This window comes from Anabas testudineus, chromosome 5 (genome assembly GCF_900324465.2).
Source record: "Anabas testudineus chromosome 5, fAnaTes1.2, whole genome shotgun sequence".
Lineage (NCBI taxonomy): Eukaryota > Metazoa > Chordata > Actinopteri > Anabantiformes > Anabantidae > Anabas > Anabas testudineus.
In genome coordinates, this window is record NC_046614.1 from 3,691,342 (window position 1) to 3,706,527 (window position 15,186).

At 38.3% G+C, this 15,186-nt stretch overlaps 1 protein-coding gene across 1 annotated transcript; it reads left to right on the forward strand.

Annotated features, from left to right (window-relative positions):
- Positions 1–8,409: 8,409 nt before the first annotated feature.
- On the forward strand, positions 8,410–13,017 carry c5h3orf14 (chromosome 5 C3orf14 homolog). Its single transcript, XM_026344590.2, has 4 exons — positions 8,410–8,546; positions 10,880–11,003; positions 11,403–11,471; positions 11,982–13,017. Exons 1-4 carry the CDS (start codon positions 8,410–8,412, stop codon positions 12,129–12,131), a joined length of 480 nt encoding a protein of 159 aa, XP_026200375.1. The 3' UTR covers positions 12,132–13,017.
- Positions 13,018–15,186: the final 2,169 nt, after the last annotated feature.

Genomic DNA, 15,186 nt, shown 5'->3' on the forward strand with positions numbered 1-15,186 from the left:
TATAATTCATATTATGCTTTTTTATGGAAATGCTGTATGTATACATATATAAATATACTCTTATCATAATAACTTTGTGATTTTTTTTGTACATGTTCTTTGTGGCCTCCTGCTGCAGGCCAGTTCATTTCCAAGGTGTTTAATAGTTTAACACTGCAGTCCTCACAGCTGATTCACAGCCATTCTGAAGTGGACTGCCTCAGTCCTCTACGGTCTTGTATGCTGCTATGTCATCTCACTAAAACACACACACAGATGCGCACACTAGAGATTTTACATCTAAAACATTTGATTGAAAGTATAACAGCTGATGCAAGCTTATGCCCTATTTTCTTTTTCCTTTTTTGATTGGGCTGGCATTAATTGAGAACTCAGAGGCCTGGATGTGGAGCCTTTATTTAATTAAAAGCACCTGCATGTGTCATTCCAATGATTTATTATCTGCAGGGGAACAGCAGACTCAACAACTATCTCTATGCAACAAGTTGGTTATGTATTAGAAATCTAAAACAGGGTTTTAAACAGTCTAGCCCCGATCTAAGTAGTCCCATTACAGTTGTTTTTTTCAGCCCAAAACCCAATACTGAATTACTTACCACTACCTTTTTTCATTAAAAAGGTAGTGGTTATAACTTTCACAGAATGTAGTAGCATTAATACAGGATACAGGAACCTGTCATCTCATCACAGTTACATTAATATTTTTGCAGTACTTTGTTACATATGATGATATGAAATTGTGATTATGTCCCCAGTTAGCTAACACTAGTGTGTCCCCCACAAGTTAATAAAAAGTGTAAAGTACACCAAACCTAAAGGTCGTTTTTGTTCTAACATGTTTTTGGTTTCTCTTAATACTCAAATATGGAAAATGGATTTGCGTTTGACTTTGCCTCCCAGACGTAAATTGCCCAGCTTTACTACTCTCAGACATGAAGGGTGGTTTTCGAAACCACGGGTTCATCTATCTCCCAGTACTTTCTACTCATAGTGATAGTTGTAATTTTAGTCTATAATTCCCTAAAGTAGGTTTGTCCGGTGGCAACTGGACCTGCTTGAAATTGTTGAAGATGCATCATCTCTCATACAAAAGGCTTCATCAGTTCTATCATGTTGTGGTCAAGTTTAAAGAGTATTTGTTCTCTAAATAACTAAAGATGTAACCCATCTAAAACCAAGACTGAAACTGTAACACACACATCTCCTCAATCGACCCACCACCCACTGCAACTCTCTTGTGATGGAATCTTCTTCATATTAATACTTCATTATGTTATGCCCAGGTGGAACAACAACCCACTGGTGGTTTTGGCATTCACTAAGGTGTTAACGCCTTAATGACTAGGGTTTGAGTTTAAGAGCCTGGGACTCCCAGCCAGCCCTTCAGTTGAGAGGCGGAATGTTTTCAAGAAGTCAGTCAAGTTGCCACTAAATGGCACCTTTGGAATAATCATGACCTGGATGACTGAGAATCTCCACAGATAGATTTTGGAAACATGGAAGAAAGCTAACTAGTTTGTCCACCAAATTAAATGTTTTTGTATTTATTTCTGGTAAATACAGGTAAGCACAGAGGGTGAAAGGCAGGTGTTTTTAACCATGCTTTCTTCAGTATGAAATAGTTCTGCAGTTTTATAATTGACTTCTCCAAAAATCTGAAAAATGTCACAAATTCCACTCCAAAACTAAATCCCACAAACACCAAAAAATAAAACACAAACATTCACAGAACCATATAATGATGAAAATATTACAACAATATTACAGATTATGCAGGTCAATTAGTGCACATTAAACAGAATCTTTAACTACTATTAACTACAATGAAGACATGACCAAAATTATCTGTGGTACACTACAAGGGAACATCAATCATTGAGGTGCAAGACAAAATTAAGGGTGTGTTAAGAGAATTTGAAATTCTTTATTTAAATTAGTCACTTTTCCTACTTAGAATTTGGCATGTTGTTTTGAACTAACTGTAAGAAAATGTTTTGGGGACATAGACAATACTTACTAATATTACTATAGTAGCTTCAGTGCATTGTTGGATTTGATTGTTTCAAGTTACAAGTTTATATCAGTTGTATCCTCTGAATCAGAAAATATTGGCAACTTTCACCTAGTTATACATTGATCAGGTAGCCTGACAAGCAGTTCCTCTCTAATTAAAACAACCATAAACACAGCAAACCATGAATATAATCAATCTTACCTGATCCAGGTATCTTTAATTTACACAGAAGCATACACCATGTCATCAAAACCCAGGGCTCTGACCATCAGACCTGTGTCCTGTGATGCATTCCTAAAACTGAAGAACATGCACTCGCTAACAATTTGTGTTTGCATTACTCAAGAGACTAGACTAGCTGCATTTTGGAGTAAACAGAACAGGTGGAGATCCATTCGAGATCTGTGCTTGTTGTCAGAGATGTAATCGTTCGCTCCAACCTCCCAAAGCCTTGTGTACATAGTTTCCTTCCACTCACTTGCTTCAATCCAGAAATATATTTTTAGTGATTTTGTGGCCTGAAGGCAACAACCTGAGTCAAGAATAATTTGTGCTTCAGCTGCAGTAACCTCTCACACACACCTTCACATTTCATTGACATGAGGATGTTTGAATTTAACCACACATGATATTGTGTACCCTTTGTGATCAGTGGTGTGAAATGAAACACTTGTTGAAAATGTGAATTTGTGATTTTTTTTCCCACTCTCAGATCATGTTATGAATGATAAGGGGAGCAAATGTATTTAATTTTACCAAAGACTTTCTAGCAGCATTGGGCAAGCTTTTCTCTGTATTTTGCTGATTTCTCCCACCCTGGTCAGTCCCGGCCCAATACACACTATATTTACATTTGTTTCCTTATGTCCTTATTTGATTTAGTCCCATTTCACACTCACTTTGCATCAGTATTGGTACACGTCAAAGATGTATTAAAACATAAGCTCACAGAGAGAAGAGCATTGAAGATGTAAAAACTGGGGACACTTTTTTCTCTCCTGCTTTTTTAGTTTTGCAAAATTCATGTATGTGTCCTTGTCAAATTTGTAAGCCTTTTAACATTCTATCAACCTGATAAAGTGCTTGAAGAAGCCAAACTAAATGACCACAGGCCATGAAACACCAAGCTGACAGTCAGCTGTTGGGCCATTGATGAGCAACTCGCAAGCTAGTTATTGAGATGCGTCCACACTATTGGAGCTAGTCTGTGACTTCTCAGCCAATTCAACAGATTGAATAGCCAGCAGATTCGTCGGTGAGAGAGACAATTCGCAATTTAGCTTGGCGAATCGCTGCGCAAGAAAAAAAACTCTTAATAAAAGTAGCTATAAACCATCTATGTTAAACGGGAGTGGTGTGAAATTAGTAAGCAAATGCCACCAAGTCATGCTTTGTTCACTGTTTGTATATCTACATCAGGGGTCTCAAACTCGCGGCCCGCGGGACGATAATTTGTGGCCCCCGCCTTAATATGAAAGTATAATGTAAGTGCGGCCCGCGAGTTTGATATGTTTGACACTTTACAGTGTTGGTGCAGAGCTGAATGAACCAACCAATCACGGGGGGGTATATGGGTCTCGGGGACGGGACATCGGCCGAGCTTAATCCAAGCAGAGTGATGCGTTTGCGACGGGTTGCAGCCTAGTCTGCAGTTACATAGCGACACCTGTCCATCGGCAATAACAGTCCTCGGTAACCCGGACCAATTATAGGGTCGCACCGTTATTTGTGGGTTATTGTTTTTTATTTGCATCGCGCTATTTGCAGTTTTTAAAAGAATTGACCCCCAACTTCCCTGAGCTGAACTTCAATAAATCCAAGTCCAGACTTGATGATAGTCTTTAAGCCATACTGAGGGCTGCTTACTCCCTCGAGCCAAATGTGGCTCAACAATGGGAGAGGAAGCGCTGCCAGGTCTCTAGCAGCAAGGAGTAGGCAAGAGAAGCCATGTTCAGAAGAACAGTTGATGTTCTTCAATGTTCAATTCATGTTCAGAAGAAGGTTAAAGAACTGTTAATACAGACATTTGAATCTGAATACAGCAGATAAAAGACTGAAGAAACCACATATAGTCACCGACTAGAGGAATCAAATTATTATTATTTTCATTATTATTATTTAATTTATTTATTACTGGTTTATTTTCTTATAAATGTTTTATGTTTTTATTTATTTTGTATTAAAAATTAAAAATAAAGATAAAGGATTTATTTTTAAACAAAACTTTTCTTGTGGAAAACCTGATGCGGCCCTGCCTCAACCAGACTCTGCTTCCCGCGGCCCCCAGGTAAATTGAGTTTGAGACCCCTGATCTACATTCATAAGACTTCTTCGTTTTTTAATGACATATACAAACTGCCGCCAAAGCAGGTGGTGAAGCAGGTGCTTTATAGTGCTTCTTCTTCGAAGGTGCATGAGGTGACATTGCAGTCGGTCTCAGTCTCCTCTAGTTTTTTGATGTCGGCTTGGTGTATCATGGCCTTACCAGTCAATACCAACAAGTAAAAATGGTCAGTTTGAAGAAATGAAATACTGTTGCTGTCTCTCTTTTTCTCTCTTTCTCCATTCTTACCTCTCTGGATCTGAAAACAGTTCCTCCCATAAGCAATGTATTTTGTGTTGCCTTGGAAGTGCACATTCAGCTACACTGTCAATACAGTCAAAATTTACATACATTTGATTCTCAGCCCTTCTCAAGAAACTGTGTATGTATTGACTGTGTCAGAGGAAATGTGTCATGCCAGAATTTGAAATGGCATCATCCACATATTCATTCCCGATGATCTTATAACCTAAACTTTTTTTTTTTTTTGTCTTGACTTCACATGTGTGACAAAACTCTCTCAACTCTGTAATATTAAGTATAATTGCAAATATTTTCAATTTTTCTCATGTGATCTCTCTCATAGTGTCTCTGTTGGTGGTGGATTCTGTGGAAGGCATAACCATAATCCAATTTCACATTTCAACTTCGCACAACCCATAAACATTGAGGCAGTGATTGTGATATCACAGTGTTATCATTTGATTTATTTTGTTTTTTATCCTCTATAACTTATGATTCTGTTATCAGATATGTACAATGGAATTATATGTCAGTAGATTGGTTCCTCTCCTTTGACATGCTCTCATAAGACGGCTGTTCCTCTTTTGTAACATAAAATAAAACAAAAAGGTGGATTTTTTTTTTGTTTGTTTCATTAAAATCTATATCAAAGCACTCTATTATAGTGTTATTTAATATGTAAATTGTATTGCTATACATAAAATAAAACATGGGTTTTGATGGAATTTTATGAAATAGTTTGTGTGATATATTTTTTTAGCTTGTAAAGACTCTTGTGTTGCTGCAGTAAGCTCTGAACAGATCTCAGAGCTGGTGTCTTGAAGAGAGATGAGAGAGAACTATAATTAACTAATGTGCATGAAACTGTACAGTAGTTAACCTCTGATTGTCCCTCTGCACTGTGTAAGAGTAAGAGTAAGAGTAACTAAACCATTTTAAAATAATTTTTCTTGATGCTAGATTTCTCTGAAGATTCACAGAATTCCAGGCTTACCCACGACGTATACACGACGTATGTACAGTAGCAATGGAACATGCATTGAAGAGCAACTGTAACGTTGCCTCATTTGGCATTTGCACTTGAACACAATGAAAAGACTACAGCTAACAGTCGGCTAGCATGTACTTTCTTAGCTAACCTTAGCTGAAGCTTAATACTAAACTGTAGCAGTTTCATGTCTGGCACTCTGTGAATGGACCTGTTTTACTGGTCAAATGCACGGTGAGCAGCATCACACAGGTCTAAACAGTAACAGACGTTCATTCCCAGAATGAAGAGAAGATAATTTACAGGTTTTAGCATTGTTGTCTAAGAAGCTAATAGTTCAACTTAGTATGTTTCTTTGTCTCATGACCTTTAGTGGTCATTTTACTATTTAGTATACTAAATATATTACATAATTCTCCTTTACATTCATGAGACCCAGTATGTGTGCTGATAGTTGCCTCAGACTGTGACAGATACAAGAGTGGTTTCAATCTTCTTATGCAGCGTTTTCTTGGCAAGAGTGTAAATATTCCCAAAGTGACAAAGTAACCCTTGATTGCTGCTGGTACACTCCAAGGACGGGGCACCTTGCTGAAAGGCAAACTGCATATGCCACAGCTCAAAACAGACAAAAACAGAATTCCAGAGACCAATCAGTCAAAGACTCAAGGAGGACAATTAAATCTGATATCATCCCTCTGTATGACTGCCTGTAGGTTGTGAGCATAAAAAAGAAAAAAACAAAAAACAAAAACAAAACAGAAACAGCATGTGATACGTGAATATAAGCAATACGACCTAGACTGCCTATACTGTCAACTGTCTCAGTTACACAGACTCACGGGCTAATAGTTACATGTACAATCCTTCAATCAAGCTTCAGGCAAATACAAAACATATCACATGGCTACTTTGGTAAATAATTGAGGGAATACTAAGTAACTGACCAAAGACTACTATATGTAAAACACCATATAACAGCTTTGAGGCATAAATGAATTACAATAGGCTTTGCCTATAAATAGTTTCTGCTTAATGTTGAATATCTTTTCCACAAAACATATTAACTTAAAACAATACAAACATGTAATGTACAACTTCATACACTGACATACAATTTCATAAAACGAGGTGAAAACATCAGTCATTCTTTCTCTATAAATCCGCAAATGCACTTTGTTTTAAGTCAGACTTGCACACTGGCTTCTAAAGTCTGGTTGTGATGTTCTGAATGATCAGTAGATCATCCCCTGGTGATCTGCTGATATGTCAGACATTGAACAGACATTTAAAGTGAGCAGAAACGAACACTGCACATACTTCACTCTGTTAGAGGCTCATACTGCATCAGGGTGTTACGGTGTGTGGTGATGCCTTGCGTGTGTTTTTTCCCCATACACTCTAAATGATTATTCTTACATTGTAAACCTTTTACAAGCTGTTGTGGTAAAGGCTTAAGTAATTATTGCCTTGTTGAAAAAGCTTACTTGAGTCAGACAAAAACAGAAGGAAAGATTACTTTACATTACGACATTATTACTATTAATACATTTACTTAATACTCAAATATAATTTTGAGGAACTTGTACTTTACTGGAAGGGCTCCATTTCATGTTAATTTAACTTTTTCAAGAGAGGGAAATATTGTACTTCTACTAAAATACATTCACTTTACAGCTTTGGTTACCAGTTACTTGTTGCAGATGTAGATCTTAATTCTTAATGAAAAAAGGTGATATGTTATCATGAATTAGGCAGCTGTCAGTAAGCAGTTAAAATCAACAACAGGTTTGTCAAAGAGACCTGGACTTCAACTTGAGTGAAGAATTTGATATTGACTATTGAGTTTGTATACTTTTCCTTTTACTCTGTATTTCCATGTAACCCTTTTTACATTAGGCTTTGGCCTCAGAAACTTAAATTTAACTTAAACATGAAAATAAACGTGAAACTGCCACAATAAAACTATTTTGTTTCTTACTGTTCTGTTATCGGTTGAAATATGGATCATCAACTGCGTTCTACAATGGAACCAGCAGGCGGCAGCACAATTGCCATGGTTACTAAAAGAAAGAATGAGCCGTTGTTAAGTGTTCCAAATTTAGCATCAGAACTTCCGTAAACAACTTTTCACATTTCATAGGTTCTTAAGACAATTTTAAAAGGCTGGATTTTCAAAAATAAATAAAAAAAGAATAACATTAAACCAATATATTGCACATATATTATTATAATAAAATGTTAATAACTATGTATCATCCAGTTTTGTGTTTTCTGCAAAAACCCAAAAGACAAAAAAAATTAAAAACGTTAATTTAGCAGTAGCTGTGAAAAAAAAGTAAATGTAGCTAATTAAGTGCCAAAGATTTCTTTATATGCCATACAACAACATACTTAGAAGGAACATAAACGGGCATTATTTACGCTTTTTTCCCAAAGCAACTTAGAAGTGGGCCAAGCAAAAAAATCCATCTTTTTAAGTTGTCTTCTAACAACAGAATCAAGCAATCAAGCAAATGTGGTCCGAGAAAGCACATGTTACCATTCCATCAATTGATTATTTTAAATATTTTTCTTCTGTCTAAAAGATCATATATATAAATGACCATAATATATCTTGATCATGACCCAGCTGGCGACCCTACCTAAGGACATATTGCTTGTACAAAAGTTCAAGACCAATTTAAACCAGTCAATCCAGGCACACTGTCTAATACTGAAAACATACGAGTAGTTTATTTACGAACACTCTTAATTTGAACGCCGCTTAATTATTATACCATAAAAGCAATTAATCTTTGCTTCTATTTTGAAGTTCAAACTTCTCCACTTCCTGTTGTGATGACCTGTGTGTGTACTAAATTTAAGCAGTTTGATGCTAACGCTCCACTTCGTAGGATCAGAGAAACTGCTGTGGGTTTTAGCAAGGTCTGCTTTTTATCGGAAGAAACTGAGCTAATGGACAAACACGAGGAAATGTGAGTCCGTCGCTTTTAGTGTGAACTAGTATTTATACCGTTTAGTTGATAATAGAGTCAGTGGCATCTTTAATTCTTCTGTAAAGCGCGACACTCGTCTTCACAGAGTTAACGTTAGCTGGCATAGCTTAGCGTCAGATTTTACAAAGCAACAAGTTGGACCCCCACACTGCACTGGTGTGGGCTAACAGTAGTTAGCACAACTGCCGTCAAATACCACTTTTTTAACTTTTACGTCATGTCTGCGCACAGATTGGCTATTGTTAATGTGCATTAAACATAAGCTTCAGAAGAGCTGGAATTAGACAGACAGTGAGGACTGACCTTTCAGGGGAAATAACCAGGGAAAACAGCATATGGTTACCAAACTCGGTCCTCAGGCACCCTGCTCTGCTTGTCAGGTGCGTTCAATCCAAATCCAATTCGGGAACCACCGATACTGCACAAGTAGTTACGTTTCACCTTAATTTCTGCATTGGAAGCTGCAGATCAGAAGACGTAAGACTCGTTCGAGATGAATCAGTTCTGCTCACATTCATCTTTGTCTTCTCCGCAGACATCAAAAGAAATCCAAGTCATTTGTTGTTAAGAGATTGATCCATCTTTAGTCGTGTTATAGTGTCCAAAACGGAAGGTATATCGGTGCTGATTTATCCATGTCAGTCTGTTTATCTGCCATGAGCTGCCAATTTTGTTTGTCAGTTTTATGTGGAAGAATAAATGCCACTACATCAAAAGATCCTAGCTAATTAATTGATTGAAAGAGTGGTCTACAAACAGTAGAATTCGATGTACTAATGGGAACCTTTAAGCTAAATTGATAGGAGCCTCCTTAACCAAACAATTCTCCATGTGGTTTCATATTACTACCAAACAGAAAGGGGAATTTGTTTTATGAAATGTGAATTTAAAATCCCTCTTAAACTTAAAGTTCTATAAACAAGCGCTTTACTATTGGAAGATTATATTATTGCATAATCTATATCCTGCTATATCTAACACTGTTTTACTATCATTAGTATGAAAAGGGTGTTGTTTTTCTGAGTGATCTTCGAATGGTCCGAATTAGTTGATGAGTTTGAAAAATCCAAGCAAACCAAAACACGTCATTTCAAACTACGCGAGAACGTCCTCTCCGCTTATTGGTCAGATGTGTCTGCCGCGGGAATAGAAGAAGTAAATACAGGAAGAAGGTAAAGTATTTTGGACTACTGTATGTTTGTGTGACAGTAGGGAGATGATTTCACTATGAATGTTAACGCGGATTGGTCTTCTCGTTGAATGTTCTTTATGTTACTTCAGTCATCAGACCTGGTGTCTGTGAGACACTTCACCTCCTCACGTCTCCATGTTTGTCCTCGATTAATCAGACAGCATGCTTTTGGTGGAGAAACAAAAAATAATAATAACCGACACAGTACCAAATCCCTCAAAATCCCCTTGGTTAGACCGCTCACCCCTCAGGCAGGGACTTGAAAGGGTCGTGGTTGGGTCTCCGCGATGACAATGAGCCAAACAACCGGCCAAGGCAACACATGATGAGCTCGAAAAGCATTAAGTCTTGGAGCGGCCTTGTCAGTGTGAAGCCTTAGTCCGATAGAAAATCTTGTGGAAAGAGCTTCAAGATTGAGTTCAATGCTCAAATGCAGTGTGAACTGTTCTTTTAGAGAATTTAACAACATATGTCCAGCAGTTCCGAAACATCTACTGAACCTTTTAAAAAATTGTATATTAATTATGGACGTCTTAACTCCTAACCCAAACACTGATGAGACATACCTTTCTGACCAAACATGTAATAAAAACGATCCTTAAAAATGTCCTAAAACGTAAGCTTTATAGTGATTACTAGTGATGGTTAGAAAATGCCTCATGGTGTGTGGTACATTCCCCCAACTGTGTAGACACTTTGTTGGTGTATCACTTAATAGTGTCGTGCTGGATTCCAAAAAACAGTCCTGTGTACAGTAGAGATGATAATAAAGTACTAACTGAATGTAAGATAAGTTTATATTTCCCATTTAATTTGAATATAACCAAAATATTATGACTGATACAGTATGTCAAATTTAGATGACTAAAACCTTTTTTGCAAGACAGTTTAATTGGGGAAAAAAACGTGAAATCAAAATGACGAAGATTTCGTTAAAGCCATTTAGGAAATAAACATGTTTGAGGGGTCAGGGTTTGTATATGTGTGTATATGTATATATATATATATATATATATTATTTTACAATGCTACTTAAGATGATAAGATTATTGACATGGTATCAAAAAGCTACTGATTAATTTCCAATTAAAGGCTGTTTTTAAAGGTTGTTTTCTTTCAGTTTAGAACAGAGAGCAGAGCTACTGGAGCAGATGGAGAGTCGCAGGGAGCAGCTGAAAATGATTAAGAAGCAGCAGGTGAAGGATCAGGAGGCTACTCGCCACAGGAACGCTGTAATGCTGCAGGTACAGGGCTGATGCTGCATTATCCCAAGGTCTGACTGTGTTGAGGCATCTTTTGTTTGGTGCACACTGCTGTTTTGAGTTTGGTTGAGGAGTGTGGGTGTGGACTAGCCTCAGCTTGCAAATCTCAGAAATTATATTATGTTTAAGTCACAGTGTTAACTCTCCGCGTACCTTGAAAAGCATATCCGGAGTTTTCAACTGTAAAAACCTCAGTCACCTCAATTCTGAATGTACATTTTTCCCCAAAATCTCATAGACTGGTCAGTTTCAAAACAGTCCAGTTCAGTCAATTAAGTTAAGACAGGAAATGTCATCTCACTTGCATTACAGAGTGCAGTGTGTTTTTGATGGACAAAATTAACGGGATGATGGAATTGCCACTGTTTTGTGTTACTGCAGGATTTACAAAAGATAGAGGACCGGCTAAGAGGAAGACAGCTGCCACACCCAACCCTTTTGGCTCTGGAGGTAACATTTTGCTAAACATAGCTGCGTCATGTTTCTGACTTGGTCTTTAATTTAATAATAATTTATTTGGATTGTACTCTCAAAACATGCTGAGAAACATGGAGTTGTGAGTAGGTGACCAATAAGCAGAGAGGATGTCCTTGCAGAGTTTGAATTGACGCAGTGTGGTATACTTGGATTTTTCTTTGTGTGAAAAGAAGTAGTGTACAAGCACAAAGAGGCAAAGTCTACACACTACCCAAAGCCAAACGCTTGGTCCCATTTTGGTTCGGTACACGTTCTCACCAGGAGGGCCGCACCAGAGTTAGCAAGTTAGGTGGCCTTCGCTAAGTGATCAGAATTACTTAGTGAATACCACCTCACTTTGGGGGTCTCGGTGCGGTTGTTTTGGTGCGATTACAGTGTTCACAGATTCACACATTCAGACTTGATGGAATAGCCTTCAGGGTAGTCAGCCATGTTCACTTTTGGTGACCCATCACTGAGGCTTATATTTTTTCTTTCTTTCAGACAAGATACTGGGCATCTGTGGAAGATTCCATCCCAGCTTGGGAGCAATTCCTCTTGGGTAAAGCCCCACACCCAACTCCAGGTCATACACCCAGCACAGCTAAAGATCAGGGCCTCCCTCCTCGGCCAAAACTCAGGACTGCCAAATAAGTGAGATGTGCTGATGGTACTGACCGTGGCCGACTGATCAATACCTTCATGAGCATGAGATGCTGCACAGCCTCAATCAACAGGTGTTTCTCTCATGGTTAAAAATACTTCAGCTTAACCAACATTTTAATGTGATTTAACTGACTTACGAAAAATAGTCATACATCATATAGGATAGCATGTCCATCCTGATCTCCAGTACTACTTAAAATGATCTTTTACTGAGCCGTCATTCTTTTCATACTTAAGTGTATTTGCAATGTTGTATAACAACCACTAGAGAGAGCCAGTGTCCTATAACAAAAAACATTCAGGCCCATAGTTATTTGGAGATTCTTCATAATATTTGCTCTGAAACCGACCATAGTGGATTTGAAAGGAAACAATCGAGATGTGTTTAAAGTGCTGTGTGTCAGCTTTAATTTAAATAAATGTGTTAATGAGATTTAGGAGGTAGTTTAGTAGTTAGGTTAGTGTGTGTATATAGGGGGCAGCCACCACAGCTGTATCTTAAAAGTTCAGTGCCACCGTGATATGAATATTAAAAAAAAAAAAGCTGTTGCCTACACAGTTGGAACTGCATATGTAAAACTACATTACATTCTAACCTGTAGTGTTTTTACAGAGTTTAATAAACTGTGACAGGGGCTGTCAAGGTTGAAATTATTATTGTGATTATGAATAAACATATTATATATATTATATAATATTTTAGATACTGTAACACAGTTTCAAATATTTGCAAAACATCAAAATTATGTTTAAAGTGAACTTAGTGACAGTATAATGATTTCGCAGTATGATTCCATTATTAATGAGTCTATTTTTATGTGTTACATTGTTATTGTGCTGCTTTTTTAAAGACATTAAACTCTGACACATTGAAGATGCTTGGTTAATTTTTTTTTAAATACAAATAATAATAATAATGTCTTTTACTGGAACTGCTGTATTGAGGTTAAGCACACTAGTTTTTCATGATGTGTGGGGCTCCAGCTAAGTGCTAACCTCTGTTGAAGGCCTTGACTTTACCACGTGAGGCTCTGCACTATGACAGCTTTTTTATCAGAGTGCACAAAGGCTGCAGATAGTGGAGTAATAAGAAGACCCTTACCAAATGACAAAAAAAGACAACTGCTTCTCCACTGCTGGGATAGAAAAAGAACCCCCCACATCCCCTCACTTTTTCTTCTCCTCTCTGCACTAGCAGGGACGGCACCCCCCCTTGCTTGCTTTAGCCCCTAATTGTAGTGATCAGACCTGTGCCGCACTGACACGGAGTGGCAGCTTGACAAACGCAATCATCCGGACAGCCAAGGTTGAAGTGGCCGGTGGTTGGCAGCTGTCCTGGCTCCTCAGCTGGGACCCAGCGCTCAAGGCCTCAGGGGTTCAGCTAGCCACTGGCCTCCACTGGCTCACTGCCTGGACAAGTTGGGACTGATAGGGTTGGGGTGGTGTGGATTGCTGGTTTGGTAACAGCAGGTTAGGTGGTTGGTGCTGTGAGGTCAAGGGCAGGATTTAAAGAAGAAAGAGATGGGGGAGGCACTAGGGATATGTGTGGTCATGGGTGACAGGATAAGGTAATGGTTGGGGAAGAAAGGGGGGTTGATAAAGATGTGATGTAGCAAATTATCTAAAAGGATTTTGAAGAGCACGATCTGGAGTTCTTCCAAATGACTAGTCCTACATTATGTATTCTAATCGCGGAGGCCCTGGGGTGCTGCAGACTGAGTCACCACTGCTGTCAGTGACCAGACCTCGATTCACCCTGCCAGCCTCAGACAGCAGTAACGACTCCACAGACAGGAGCCCGGCTCTCCTCCAGCCCTCCTCAGTGTCTGGTGGCATGGCATGAATCTGGAGCCATGAGATTATGCAACGTGGTTCGGCTGTTCAAAGCCCATTGAGAGCCCTGACAGATAATTGGCTAAGCCCAAAGCTGAGTAAATGGTTAAGTGTCGACTCCAGTTGATTGGATCATGGATAATTGCACACTGCATTTCATTCAGTGATATACTGCGGGGGTATAGCAGGGGTATGTGAAGGGGAGAGAAAATATTTTGGCGTGCTGTGTTTTTGCAGCCTGTTATTTCACACTTTGAGTCTGTTGCATTTGTTTGTATGTCAAGCCTGGAGAGATCACGGATTTGTATCAACTGCCAATGCTATTTAAATTGCAAATTACATCATTTTATTGTTTAACGGTTACTTGTTGTTGTTTTTGTTTTTTTTTTCTCTCAGTTTCTGAATTCAAATTTCACAGATTAAAGCAGCGACTGAATGCTGTGTCTGGTGGCACTGTTTCAGGCTTCCCTTTGACCCTATGTAAGCTTGTAAGTCTTGAGTTTCTCCTTTGATCATTGCATGTCACCTGTCACCAGGCTTCCACCTCTTTGTCTGTTTCTTCAAAGAGGCCTTGATTGTTGTCATGTTGTCTCACATTCAATAGAAGCTTGATGTTGTATACTAAGAGGAACTAACACTGGCCTTAAGGTGGTACAGCTCCCCTATGACTGCACAGGCTCAGGAACAGTTCCTCTTTAACAGCTTCTCACTTCGCTGGTGTCACTATACAACTCTTGTATAGTGACTATACAAGAGTTATGTAGTGACACAATACAACTACTCTTTCCTCCTGTTTTTTTTTCCTATAAAAAAGCTAGAACTTGTTTTCTGAACCTGAGGTTGTGAAAATACTTCCCTAGCTAGACTTGAATATAGTAATTTCAGGTCTCTAGGCCTCTTCACGTGCACACCATCAGGCTGCACTTAATAATGCATAATGACAAATGAAAAACATGTTTTTAGATATATTTTTTTTATATATTTTTTTTAATCAGAAACCAAAATGTTTAATTTACTTATCCAATTCCTATCCAAATAGTGGTCAGGTTCATCCTGTTTACTTTAATTTTGCTTATGATGGGTTTAGAGCTGAATTGATACCCTCCCACTCCAAACTGAACCAACACAGTTCAGAAAGACACGTGTGTATGTAATGGCCCACATTTCACACTGCATCTCAGAATAAAAAGCAATCCTGAAGTTTAAAGAA

Coding starts and splice junctions, on each gene's coding strand:
- c5h3orf14 (XM_026344590.2), top strand. CDS start 8,410: ATGACCTGTGTGTGTACTAAATTTAAGCAGTTTGATGCTAACGCTCCA. Junction 11,004..11,402: donor GGAACGCTGTAATGCTGCAG/GTACAGGGCTGA, acceptor GTGTTACTGCAG/GATTTACAAAAGATAGAGGA. Junction 11,472..11,981: donor CAACCCTTTTGGCTCTGGAG/GTAACATTTTGC, acceptor TCTTTCTTTCAG/ACAAGATACTGGGCATCTGT.